Consider the following 13,518-nt stretch of genomic DNA (forward strand, 5'->3'; position numbering starts at 1 on the left):
ACATGTACCACTATTAACAGGTTAATAACCATTTGCATTACAACGGTACCTTTACTAGTGTTAATGGCATCCATTGTGTAAAAGCATATAAACTCGAATAATAAAGGGATGATATATTGTACTAAGAGTTGATATATTAAGTCTATAATTGGATCAATACTACGAATAGTCTTTTTACTTTGTAAAGCATGGATCAATACTACTAGTTATGCTGTTAAATTGTACCAATTGCTAAATTGTACCGTTGTTACAGAGCAGCGCAAATAATATAGTTGTACGTAGTAAAAAGTTTGAAAAGAATAGATTAATTGTGAATGGATCCAGATGTGCCAGGAGTGAGGTCAAGGAGAGAAGCAAACACTCCACCAGAGTGTCCTCCCCTAACCGTAGTAAAGTATCCTAACGACCCATCCAAATCCCTCATTTGTATTCCCCCGACAGATCGAATATACTCACTGGTTCCTAATGATATGCTGGTTGGGGTCTGACCAGCTTTCTTCCGAGCATCATTTTTCGCCTTATTAGCAGCCCTTTCTTTTCCTTTCTTCTCTGTGCAGGACGGGTATCTAACACTTGTAGTGCGATGTGCTTTCTTCTTGGGTAAGGGTGGATCCTTAATCCTACCTGGGGCAGATCCTTCGTAGCTTCCTTGGAATCCACTAACTAGAGTAGTGTTGTTATTACGAATTCCTGATGCCACTGTCATTGGTGTGTTTGTCCCCTCAGGCCCCTTGTTCTGTGCCACAGAAGACGGCGTTCGGGCAACTCCATGTACACCTTCATCCTCACCAGGACCATTCTCATTCCCTCCTGCAAGCTGCCTTTTCGCAACCATTGCTAGAACTTCATCCACTCTCAGATCCATGAGCTGCAACATCTCTTTGACAGCCTGCACTGCCTCCTTACAAATGGAAGCCTTAGAGCAAATAGGTTCATACGTCCCCATAAGATTGTGATAATTCCTCACTTCATCACTAGTCAATGGATCATGGTAAGCAACTTTTACTCGTGTGTGTTTCCGTTGTACGTCCTTCCTCCAACGACGGAGTACATACTTCTCAGGAACAACAGTTACTCCATTAAGGTCATACACAAGAATCATATGTCGAAAAATGATCCCATGACACTCAAAGTGTTTATAGTCACATGCAACTTCATACGTACTACTATCATATACAACCCGGTAGCATCTACGAATCTTTGTCACTTCATCCTTCTTCGCATTTTTAGGCTTGATCCAAACACGGTCTTCGATAATAAACTCAATTAGATTAGTACCAATTTCATACTGATCTAGGGGACGAACATACAACATCTTCTTGCACTGTCCCTGCACTTCTTTGAATTTTGCATCCGTATAGCATTTTTGAAACCACACCTCCGCTGGGAAGTCAGTCACTAAATGCCTCACATACCGTTGTGTGTTCGAGTCTGCCATTCTTTCGGCCTCGGCCCTAACTGTCATAGCATCGCAATACCGAATAACAAACTGAGACAACGTTGTCTGCTTGTCAACATACCCTTTAAAAAAAATGATTGAAACTCTCTGAACGTTGAGTCGTTTTCATCCCAGCCCAGAATAAATGTTTCAAATACGCGGGAATCCACATTACTCGTTCCTCATAGAGCCCTATTCAATATAACTGCAATTATTAGTTTCATCCAATATACACTAGTTTACGACAAATACTAAGTGACACAAACAAAGACAGCTACAAAAGCTTCTGCTACCTGTACGTACTAATTGCCGTGGTACATTAAAATTGTTAGTGGCAAAACAAAAATAACCATTGGAACAATGCTACTACTTAGTGGTACATAACGCACAGACCAATATATTTACTCAAATATTCAGATCATCAACACCCCAAAAACACATACAAAATCATGAGTAACTTTACTAAGAAACGATAAAGTATAAACCATTGAGTGGAAGAAACTAACCCTCTAGCCAAGCATTGTCTTGTAGCTCGTAATGCTGAATTGCATCACACCATCGAGCTTCAAATTCATCAGCATCTAAACTACCGTATATGAGGCTATCAAAGTCACCCTTTAAAACTTCGTAATCATCATCACGCTTCACATACTTACCAAATTTCTGCAGGATGTGCCATATGCACCACCTATGGGTCGTTTCAGCCATTGTACAATGCACAGCTTTCCTAATTGCCGGATCTTGATCCGTCAGAATAGCTGTAAGGGCTTTACCGCCCATACAATGTAGCCATGTCCTCATCACCCATTCATACGTTTCTGCTGTCTCTCGAGAGATCAATGCACAACCAAACAATATACTCTGTCCGTGGTGATTCACACCAACAAATACAGCAAAGGGCAAATGGAATTTGTTAGTCAAGTACGTACTATCAAAACAGACAACATCGCCAAACTCCTCATAGGCAGCTCTGCTCCTCGCATCCACCCATACAACATCTTGTAAGGAACCATCCTTCCCAAACCTACACAGATGGAAAAAATTTTGATTATCTGCACTCATTTTGTTGAAGTGCTCAATCATCCCATTTGCATCACCCTCGGTAAGCTCCAGCCTCTTTTTCTCCTCCTCAGCCACCGCATTCGTCAAGTCTTTTTGAGTAAAAGTCAACTGATCCACTCCATTCACCTGCCTACCAAAACAACCGTACATCTGGGAAACCTTCACCCTTGACTTCTTCGCAGAAACCACCTGTTTCACCAAGTGCTTATGTTTGGTAACCAAATCGTGCTTCCTGTACATGGAAACATCCTTGGACTTTCCCGGTGTAACTGGATGACCAGTGTGCTCCAACTTCACCCTACGAACAACCCAATTCCCTTCTGCATTAAAACTTGCATACAACTCCACCTCACATCCACACTTTTTTGTTTTCCTTTGTACAACTGTCTCCTCGTCCTGAATCAAACCTTCCTTCAGTGGATCAACTTTACGCTTCCTAGAAGGTCTTCCGTAGCAGTCACAGGTCCACTTAGCATTCCTCCGCTGCTTACAACACTTTCCAGTACCCAATTCCTTCTTCACCTTCACCCATCCAGAAGCAGCCCTCACTATTCCAAACCCCTTTTTCCTAGCATAGCTCCAGAAGTAAGTATCTAACTCATCCCAACTACCAAATACCATGCCCAAAATTGGGGGTGGTATTTCCTCTTCAACACCGAACACAATTTGCACCATTTGCCTGCCCTTCTTTGGTGTTGTGAACCCTTCACCATCAACTACGTTTTCACCATGAACTGACTCATAATCTGACCCCAGATTTTCTCCACCATGAACTGACTCATAATCTGAACCCAGATTTTCTCCACCATGAACTGACTCATAATCTGACCCCTGATTTTCTCCATCATCTCCTTCTCCCATTTCATTCTCCTCCTCCTCCTCCTCCTCCTCCTCATCCCATTCTGTAAATCCATCCTCACTCCCTAACCCCTCATCATACACATATACATCATCCTCACTATCATCTCCAACTGTCTCAAAACCAACCTACAACACATATACATCCACATCTCATTGTAGTGGATCATTATAGAACCAAACAAGACAATATAACCAACAAAAATATCATGCATTCTGCCCATATTCGAAATCACACAACCCACAAAACCAAAATTTTAGAACAAATGCCATCACAAAATACATAAAAAAGGAAAAATCAACATTAATATACATCTACTCCATCAATTGAAACTACATTAGCCTACCATCAATTGCAAACAACAACAACAAAAACGATTACAATTGAAAAACAAACTAATCCCTACTCCAAATTCATTACCTACATTACAATATACACAATACTTACTCAGTTAAATACTACCCCTACCAATAACCCCCAGCATGATTACTCAATTTCAAAATACTCAATACAAACCCTAACCTCTCCTTACCCAAGCTTTACTTTTTAAATTTTACAATTGCTTTCATTCATTACCCCATTCTCGCTAAGAAACTAACAACAACGCTTTAGAATACATAACTTACCATCTCAGAGTCGAATCTCAGCTCCCTTGCGCAACCATGCCCATCTTCTCTATCTTCTCGAATTGCTTCCGCCAGATCGACACCCAAAATATCTTCTACCCGATTTCTCATTCTACTAATCCACTGCTGCACTTACGAATTCACAATTTGACAAAAAAAAATTTGGCTTGCTGAGCTACATTCTTCGTCTCCATTGATGAAGAGCTTCCATTTTTTTTTTTTTAATAAAATTAACTGACATGCAAGTCTTTTTTACCTTAGTGAAAATGTTTTCCCGCTTCTTCTTTTCACTCCCCGTTACACTTCAGTTGTCCCGTTATACTAATGGCCCACTTGCATGATATAAAGTTACAGCTAATTGCAAAATTGCCATCCTATATGCTCCTTCATCCATAGGTGCTATGCGCCAAGACTTAACCATTGAAGGGTAGTTAATCAATAATTTGTAAAAATAAATAAAAAAAAAATTATTATCAAACCTTTGTCATAATTTTATATTTTTAAATCAAATAAAAAGCTCTTTACCAAATCCATATCTCTTAGAGTGCATTTAATATGTTAAAATAATGACCCTCCTCATCCATCCTAAAATAAATAATTCAATGACATACAAGCAATTAATGTTAGAGCAAGTTTAGCCCCAAGTCTTAACACATGGATGTGACATCATTTTTTGTGGTCCCCATTGAAAATGATGTCATCAAATTCTTGTTAAGACTCACTGGTCACTATACAAATTTATCACTTTAGCCCTAAGACTTAAATGTTTGACATATTATATGTAGAAAAATGTAAAAAAAAAAAAAAAAAAAAGTGGGTCACAATCTCAAGTCTTAAGTTGAGTCTTAAAATTTCAAGACTCAACTTGAGACTTGCTTGAGATTTTTGAAGAAAAATGGGAAAAGTCTTAAGTATAAATCTTAAGACTCATAATGATGATGTCACCCCAAGTCTTAAGACTTGAGGCTAAACTTGCTCTTATAATATGAAATTTCATAATAATCTTACAAAAAACTCTTTTTTTCTCCTGACATATTTCAAGTCTCTTATAATTGTAGCTTAAATCTAATCGTCATCCTTGCTATAGAAAATTTTTACATAGAATTTAGAGAGATATATACTTTTTTTTTTTTTTTTTTTTTTTTTTGGGAGCTTAGGTAGTGATGGGAAAAAATCTTTAGTGGAAATTTTGTACTTATATTAGATATTGGGGAACATAAAGGGTTAATGAGTTAAATGACTAATGTGATTAAATGGAATTGAAATATAGAGGGAGAAGAGGAGAAGGTTAATTGTTAAATTAGCGGAGGTTATAGAATATAAAGAGCTATTGAGAAATAAAGTGGGGGAGATGGAAAAGTTTTATGTAAACCTAAGAAAAGAGAATGATTCTAAAGAAAGGTAGAGGGGGAGGAGGACATGTGGCAACTTTGGTTTGTGTTTTTAAATACAAAAAATATAGAAGTATAGATGTGATTGTTTAACTATAAAAATTAGATTATAATTATGATGCCAATTTGCTTTATTTATTAATTAGGGAATTGTGAGTATCTTACCAAGTACTCCTTCTGTCCCAATAGTTTTTTCTCCATTAGTCTTTTCACTAAAACAAGTGTAAAAACGTTTATATTTCTTTCTCTATACGCGTACAAAATTATACAAAAAAAAGTGATATTTATAAAATGGAAAATGTTATACAAAGCCCTTAGGGATACATATAACCATTAAATTTACCCTTAAAAATCGTAAAAAGTTAAGAAATCATGAAAATATAAATACTAATTACACTGATTTACGCGTGTTTTTGTCATAAATTTCTAATTTTATATAATTTCCAAGAGTATATTTAATACTTATATATAGCCCTTAGGGCTACATATAGCATTCCCCTTATAAAATATACAATCAAACAAAATCTCACATCACTATATTACCTTTTTAGCCTTGTCAATTTTGACTCGACCCACAAACTGTACTCGACTTGGCCGGAAACAAACCCGTTTTTATGGGTCTTGAACAACTTTTTTTTTTTTACGTGTAACCCAATTTGCCCCAAACAAAACTGTTTAATTCGTAAATTATTGGGTCTAACCTGACCCGAAGCCGACTCGTGGACCCAATGTAATGATTATTTTTTTAAGTACATTATTTGAAAAGTAATATCTATTTCATTCAATGGCGTATCCAGGAATTTCGAATTGTGGGTTCGGATTCTTACAAAAAACGATGATCATATATTGATTAAATATTCAACACATAAGTTCAATTTCTTTTTACTAAATGTAGATGGATTACACAATTAAAGAAAAAAAAATACAAAAGCATTCTTCAAGTTTCATACTTTGAAAGCATGCTAATACCTTACTAGTTCTATAAATCTATAATTCTATTGCAAAAAATCAATATTACACATAAAGCAAAAGTCCCAAATTCCCAATAAACACAAACTTGACAATGTAAATTTGTTCTAATTATCAATTAAAAGAACAAGTAAAAATTTAAAATTCTAAGTTTCTACAATTCGATCAATTTGTCAACAAAGAGGAGGCCTCGCTACTCTATCTATCACTCCCTTACCAATATGCCAGACTTACACAATTGATTATTTACGTCACAAAAAAGTTCATGCCTTTTTTTTTCTTCTTCTTTTTAAAAATTAAAACTTATAATTTTTTTTTTCAGAAAATATGTGGGTTCAATGAACCCCCTAGATCCGCCCATGAGTTTATTGGTTAATTTTGATCATTTGTGTACCATCTAACATTTCTCTCTCTTTCTCATATATCCATATCATATAACTCTTCCTCAGATCCACATATACCAACCACTTCCTACACCAATTATCGACCCATAGCAATTTCAAACATTTAGCATACATCCTCTTCATGCAACCGATTGACAAATCTATTGATATTATGTCAAAAGATATTATACTCCACATATATAATAATGTTGGCCTCTTCATTAAATTAATAAATTTTGTGATGTTGAAAAGTTTAATTATTAATTTTTAATTATTATTTTATTAGTTAGGAATTAATGTGCTTTGTTGAAGTGGTACTAATGATTTAAAATATGTAATTGGCATGCAATGACTAAAAATAAAAATTAAAAAAATTATATATATAAAAAAAGTAAGGATGAAAAATCAGAAATTTCTAAAATTTAATAAAAAATAATTTTAAACCTGTTAGGTTTCCCCGAACGCAAAATTGTGGGTTAGGGTTGAGCATTTCTCGTCTCGTGACTCAACCCGAATTGACCTGTGATCCAATGTAACACGAATCGAATGATCCGATTGACATGTATATACCTTTTGTACAAAAAAAAAAAATATATAGTGGCATGTTTGTAAATAAATCAATAATTTTGTATCAAATGTGGTCCCACTGATGTTGAGTTATTTACAAAATTATAATGTTGTGACTAAGATTTTGTGTTGATTTATTTACATAAACTAGCCTTCTGGCCCGTGCAATGCACGTAATGTTTTTACAATATGGATTTTATTTTGTAATATGTTTTGATTGGAAAAAGAATAGTTTATAAAAGAGAAGAAGGATGAAAATTGAATGCAATTGTAGAAGATATTAAGTTGGGGGGAAAGTGAATCAAATAATATTCACATGTATTGCATTAAAGCTAGTGGGGTTTAATTATGATAAAGGGCATTTATGAATGAATTAATGAAAAGGTGAGGTGGCATGTGCCATCGGTGAAAAACAAGTTTACATGTGTCATGATGTAAATGATGGTTTGTGTTTTTAAATACTAAGGGCCTGTTCTGATTGACTGAACTCAGCTGAACTAAATTGAACTGAACTGAACTGAACTTATTAATTAGTAATTTTTAACTACGGATTAATGATCTTCGATTATTTATTGATTATTTATTACTATACATATGTGTATATACAAATGTACATATTAAAATATTTACGAAAAATATACTATATAATTATAAAATTTATGGAAAATATATTAAAAACTTGAAACCTCTAAATATTTTAAAAACATATACTATTTAATTTAAAAATAAAATAGTATTATGACAAAAGAACACAAAACACTTACATGTATCTAACCCATTAAAACAAATTTTAAAAAAAATATTTTTAAAAAAAAACACGAAAATTAAGCTAACAGAGGCAACGACCCAATAGTCCAACACCCTAACCCACTCTCTTTAATGTTTTAATTAATACATGTATCTAACTAGTATCTAACCCCAAATTATTATTATTATTATTATTATTATTATTATTATTATTATTATTATTATTATTATTATTATTATTATTGTTATTATTATTATTATTGTTATTATTATTATTATTATTATTATTATTATTATTATTATTATTATTATTTATTATTTATTATTATTATTATTATTATTATTATTATTATTATTATTATTATTATTATTATTATTATTATTATTATTATTGTTAATGTTATTATTATTATTATTGTTGTTGTTGTTGTTGTCGTCGTCGTTGTAATAAGAGCTTAAAAGAATGAAATTTGTCTTTATATCATTAGCAATATCATTAGACATAAATTAAGAGCTGAACTGAACTGAACTGAACTGAACTGAGCTGAACTGAACTGAACTGAACTGAATTTCAACGGAAGAGAACAGACCCTAAGTATAGATGCTACTAGATAAATGTTTTTTGTTTATCACATAGATAAATTGGGCTTTCTTTGAATTTATGGTCAAAGATTTTAAAATTTGACCCATTTTTTTTTGCCAATTATAGAGCCAAATATAGAGACATAGGGATTAATAAGGGTTAGATTTTGTTACGAGTAGGAGATTTTAATTCTCTAGGGGCATGCTTGGATTGAGAGAAATGTATTCATATGATAATAAAAGTCAAACTAAGCAAAATGAAATTGAATATAAGGAAGGAGGAGATATTATGGTGTGATTGTAAGGAAAATTATGTAATGATGGTGTGGTATGAGGTGAAGAAAGAAGAACTAATACCCTCATTTTGGAGATAATAGTTACACCAGGGAGAGGGTGGGTAACTATTACCCTCATTATGAGGATAATATAATTCCTCTCTCTCTTTTCCTCATGGAACAACTATTTCATTTCAATTGTAAACACACATTGTCTCCTACAACAACACTTTTAATTACTTACTACGTATATTTTTTCAAGTTTGATTTTTATTACCCACAAAGGCCACAATCCAAGCATACCCTACGTGGCTACGTGGTGTGCATAACACTATAACATTATCAGGGTCGTCCAAGAGGCAGTGTATAAGAGGGTGCTGACTTGAGCCCTAGGGAAGGAGGCCCAGTCAGTTTTAATTACTAAAAATAAAGTTCTTTAATTGTAGGAAGTTAGAAATTAGGTGAATGAATAAGAATACTTGGTTACAAACTACTCCGTACCTCTTTGTAACTGCACAATCCGCATAACTTCGTCCACTAATTTTTCTCATCAAAATCAGTACTTTCGAAGTAATTGGCACTCCCTACGTTTTATTATGTTAGTCCCAGTATTATTTTAGGCGTTTAAAAAAAAACTATCCATATTGAATATATTCTATTTTAAAGTTAGTTTATATTTCCTATTTTATACCCATTAAATTCTAAGTGGTTAAATTAATTAATCGTTGATTAATGTCATGGCTCTAAGTAAGCAAATCTCACTCTTGAATTATGCAATTATGGCTAATACTTTCCAAAAAAAAAAAAAAAAAAAATCAAAAAATTTAAATAAGGCAAAAAAAATTTATTTTTATTATTATTATTATTATTATTATTATTTTTTATAATGAATAAGGCAAAATTAATCATGAACAACTTTTGTACTTTAATGTAAGATTCCAAGTGTTATTCTTTTATTATTTTATGTGATTGATTGCATATGACACTATCATATTGAAACGGATGGCGTATAAAATATTCACGTGATTATCATCTTTAAACTTTCTTATTTCCCTACCTTATAAAAAGTGGGAAAATACTGTTATGAATAGTGTCAAGACTATTATACCCTTAAAAAAGCTAATTAACATATTTACCCCCAATTAAAATTAATTTTGATGCATTTAAGTATTTAACCTTTCGTATTTTTGTCCTCTATCTCTTTTGTTTATCTTCCTTCTTATCATTCCACTGAAAAGGCCAAAAATCTTCATCCCTTCCCCACCTTATAAAAAGTGAGAAAATACTCTTATGAATAGTGTCAAGACTATTATACCCTTAAAAAAGTTAATTGACATATTTACCCCTATTTAACCTTTCGTATTTTTGTTCTCTATTTCTTTTGTTTATCTTCCTTCTTATCATTCCACCGAAAGGCCAAAAATCCTCATTTCTCAATTTCCTCTTTTCTCACGAACTCCTTTTCTGGTTGCTGGAAAATACTGTTAACATGTCAGTTTCCATTCCCCCGGTCACCACCCATATCATCGCCGCGATAATTCTATAAAGATGATGACTCTGCTGGTTGGTTTTTTTTTTCACTAAAGGAAATGTAAAGTTTGTGCAATCTATTTGTTTATGTTATACAAAGAGGTGAATAAGCATACTATTAGGAGACGCCCGTATCCGGTTAGAGTTGGGGACAACTCAAGATTGGTGGAGTTGACAGATGAATGCAATAATGGTACCTTCGTAGTGGTGGAGTGTAAAGTGTAATTGCTTGAATACCATTAAAATGATAAACCAAAAAAAAAACAAAGTAATACTTTTAATGTAATCTCTTTTAGCTGTGTTTATAGGGGAGTCAAACAAAGCAACTCATTTGATGAGTCTTTTACGGAATGTAGCAGTTATGTCTTACATATGAGGTACTGTAGTCTTATGCTTTTGATTAAGAGGTTGTTTGAAGATGTATTTTGCTTTAGTTACTGTGTCATTGGCTCGATTTTTATCCTAGGAAAAGCTTATAGTTTATGATTATAGAAAAGAGTTAAGACGTACTCATACATCATCAGTTAAATACTCGTAGCTCATAAATGCTATCTCCTCCATTATATGGTCCAAAGACTATCTAATTGCAGGGAAGTATACTAATTCACATAGCCTTTGTGCGAGGGTGTTCAATGAGGGTTTTGTCCTCTCCATAACACTCCTATTATAGTTATAAAATGATGCAATAATAGCATTGACTGCCTTTTTATATAGTAATGCATACATTGGCGAGTTATAATATATATATGATCAATTTCAAAATAAATAATCATAACACAAAACATGTTTCTACAATAAAATAAATTAATACATAATCTCTTATTGATCGACCTAAGACAAGTATAATTCAAAAGCAACTCAAAGTACGTAAACTTTGAGGTTCGAATTTATAACTCCCCTACGATGGCTAGCTGTATCGCGCGCATAAGCTTCCCTAGTAAAAATTAAATTAAGATCTGGAGTGTAATTATATGAACTTATTTTAACTTATTTTAGTTGCAATTTGTATCTAGATTGATTAATTTATTACTCGCTCCATGTTTAAATAAGTGAAACGTTTTCCTTGTGCACGTATGCCTATGGCAAACTTGACCAATAATATCTTTGATTATCAATAGCTAAATAATATAACAATTGAATTTAATAAACTATTCATTGAGATGATTCCAATAAGTACCTACAAAACTATCAATCTCGTTAAAATTTTTTAGTCTAGCTTCGATTTGTTATTTTACCAAATTTCTTTGCAAATGTCGTTAAAAACGGAGATAGTATTTGTTCGAAATAAATTTCTTTGTAAATATCATATAACTTTTACACCCTCAACTCTCACTAAAACGAAATCCAACCATCATCACCTTGTGACCCACTTCCATTGTCTTACTCCACCACCACTTCCACCGTCTTTTTTGTTCTAGGTTCCATTGGCATTTTCGACGGCATTTTCAAGAGGAGAAGACATGGAGTTGGGTTTTGGGGGGTTTGAGTTGCGATGGCGAGTACAGCGGCGAGAGAAAATGGTTGTGGTTTTGGCGGCAACACTATAGTTGGAGTGTAAGAGATGCTTTGTTTGACTTAATGTGAAAATCCCAATTTGGAGGGGTTTCATGGATGTAATGAGGAGAGAGAAAATATTGTAGCCATGGAAAAAGAAGAGGGTCAGTGGCCTGGTCAATAAGAAAATAATGAATGGAAGGTATTAGATTATTATTGTCAGATATTAGAATATCATTGTCAGACATATTAAACTCACGGTGAGTCTAGGGATCTTTTACCAAAATAGCTAATATAACGATATTATTTACCCAAATGGCTAGTTATGAATTTTAATTACAAAACTAGCTACATTATTATCTTGAATGGAAAATTACCCCTCCTTTTTAAAAAACAAAAAATAATACTCCTCAAAATAAAATTCTTTGAATCGGTTTGCTTTAGCTTTATTTTTTTACTTTTAAGTTTTTTTTGGATTTTAATTATTTGGAAACTTCTAATGCCATAGTTCATAAATGTCTATATCCCATTAATATAGGAAAAACATTCAACGCAACAATTTTCAATTGTTTAAAGTAAACCAAAAAATCATCCAAAATGTTTCTCTAAACTTCAACAAACAAAATAAAAAAAATAAAAAACACCGAAAAAGAATCATAATATCTTGATTATTGATAGTAACTAGAGTTATACTATAACTTTAACGAGAGAAACATTTTTTAAAATCCAAACACTTCTCCCAAGAGCCTGGAGATGACAAGAATACTACTTCAATTAACAATTTTTTTGATTGAGCAATACTACGTTGAGCAATACTACGACGTAGTACTTGAATTGAATGTAAAATATTTGTGATACATTTCTAAATATATAAAAGTTTAAAATTTTTTATGATCTTGAAATTAGGATTTATTGCTTATTAGCGGCTGTTAGTAACCTGAATCAGGCTTTCTTTTTTTTTTTTTTTTTTTTTTGAATTAATTTAGCTTAGCTAGTTTTGGAATTAATTTTCATAAATAGCATTTTGGTAAATAGTTTTGTTATAATGGCCATTTTGGCAAAAGATCCGTGAGTCTAGTCTCATGCAAAACCTTCTCTTTCCTATATTGAATATTATCACTTTATTTGTCAAGCATAATGGCAGAATTAATCGATTCAATTAATTTAGAGCCCGGCCCCAATTTGTTATTTTACGATACCCGTAGGCCACCAAAATCATAAATAGGAACAAGCCTGCATAAAATTATATAAGATAGTATTAGACCAGACTATCCTGATCTGACCCGCGACTAAAAAATTGACCTGAAATTGAACAAACATGACCCGACTCGTACCCGAAACTAAGTGGAGTTGACCCAAATACCCAATCGTGACTTGACCCAAAGTTGACCGAAACTAACCCAAAGTAACCCGGCCCGATTTTAACCGAAATGATTGACCCAATACCCAAAGTGACCCAATATGAACTTGACCCAACCTGAACTTAACCTAAAATGTTAGACCCAAATTAACCCGATCCAACCAGAACTCATTCCAAATCTTTGCTGATTCGAAATGATCCAACCCAAACGCCCCATAGCATGTTGTCCATCTTT

At 33.2% G+C, this 13,518-nt stretch overlaps 1 protein-coding gene across 1 annotated transcript; it reads right to left on the reverse strand.

Moving 5' to 3' along the window:
• Positions 1–1,939: 1,939 nt before the first annotated feature.
• LOC145557650 (protein FAR-RED IMPAIRED RESPONSE 1-like) lies at positions 1,940–4,096 on the reverse strand. The gene is made up of 2 exons (XM_081618828.1): positions 3,986–4,096; positions 1,940–3,487 (listed from the first exon to the last, which is right to left on the reverse strand). The coding sequence occupies exons 1-2, from the start codon at positions 4,094–4,096 to the stop codon at positions 1,940–1,942; spliced, it is 1,659 nt and encodes a 552-aa protein (XP_081474954.1).
• Positions 4,097–13,518: the final 9,422 nt, after the last annotated feature.

The sequence above is a fragment of the Chenopodium album genome, chromosome 9 (genome assembly GCF_948465745.1).
Source record: "Chenopodium album chromosome 9, dcCheAlbu1.1, whole genome shotgun sequence".
Classification (NCBI taxonomy): domain Eukaryota; kingdom Viridiplantae; phylum Streptophyta; class Magnoliopsida; order Caryophyllales; family Amaranthaceae; genus Chenopodium; species Chenopodium album.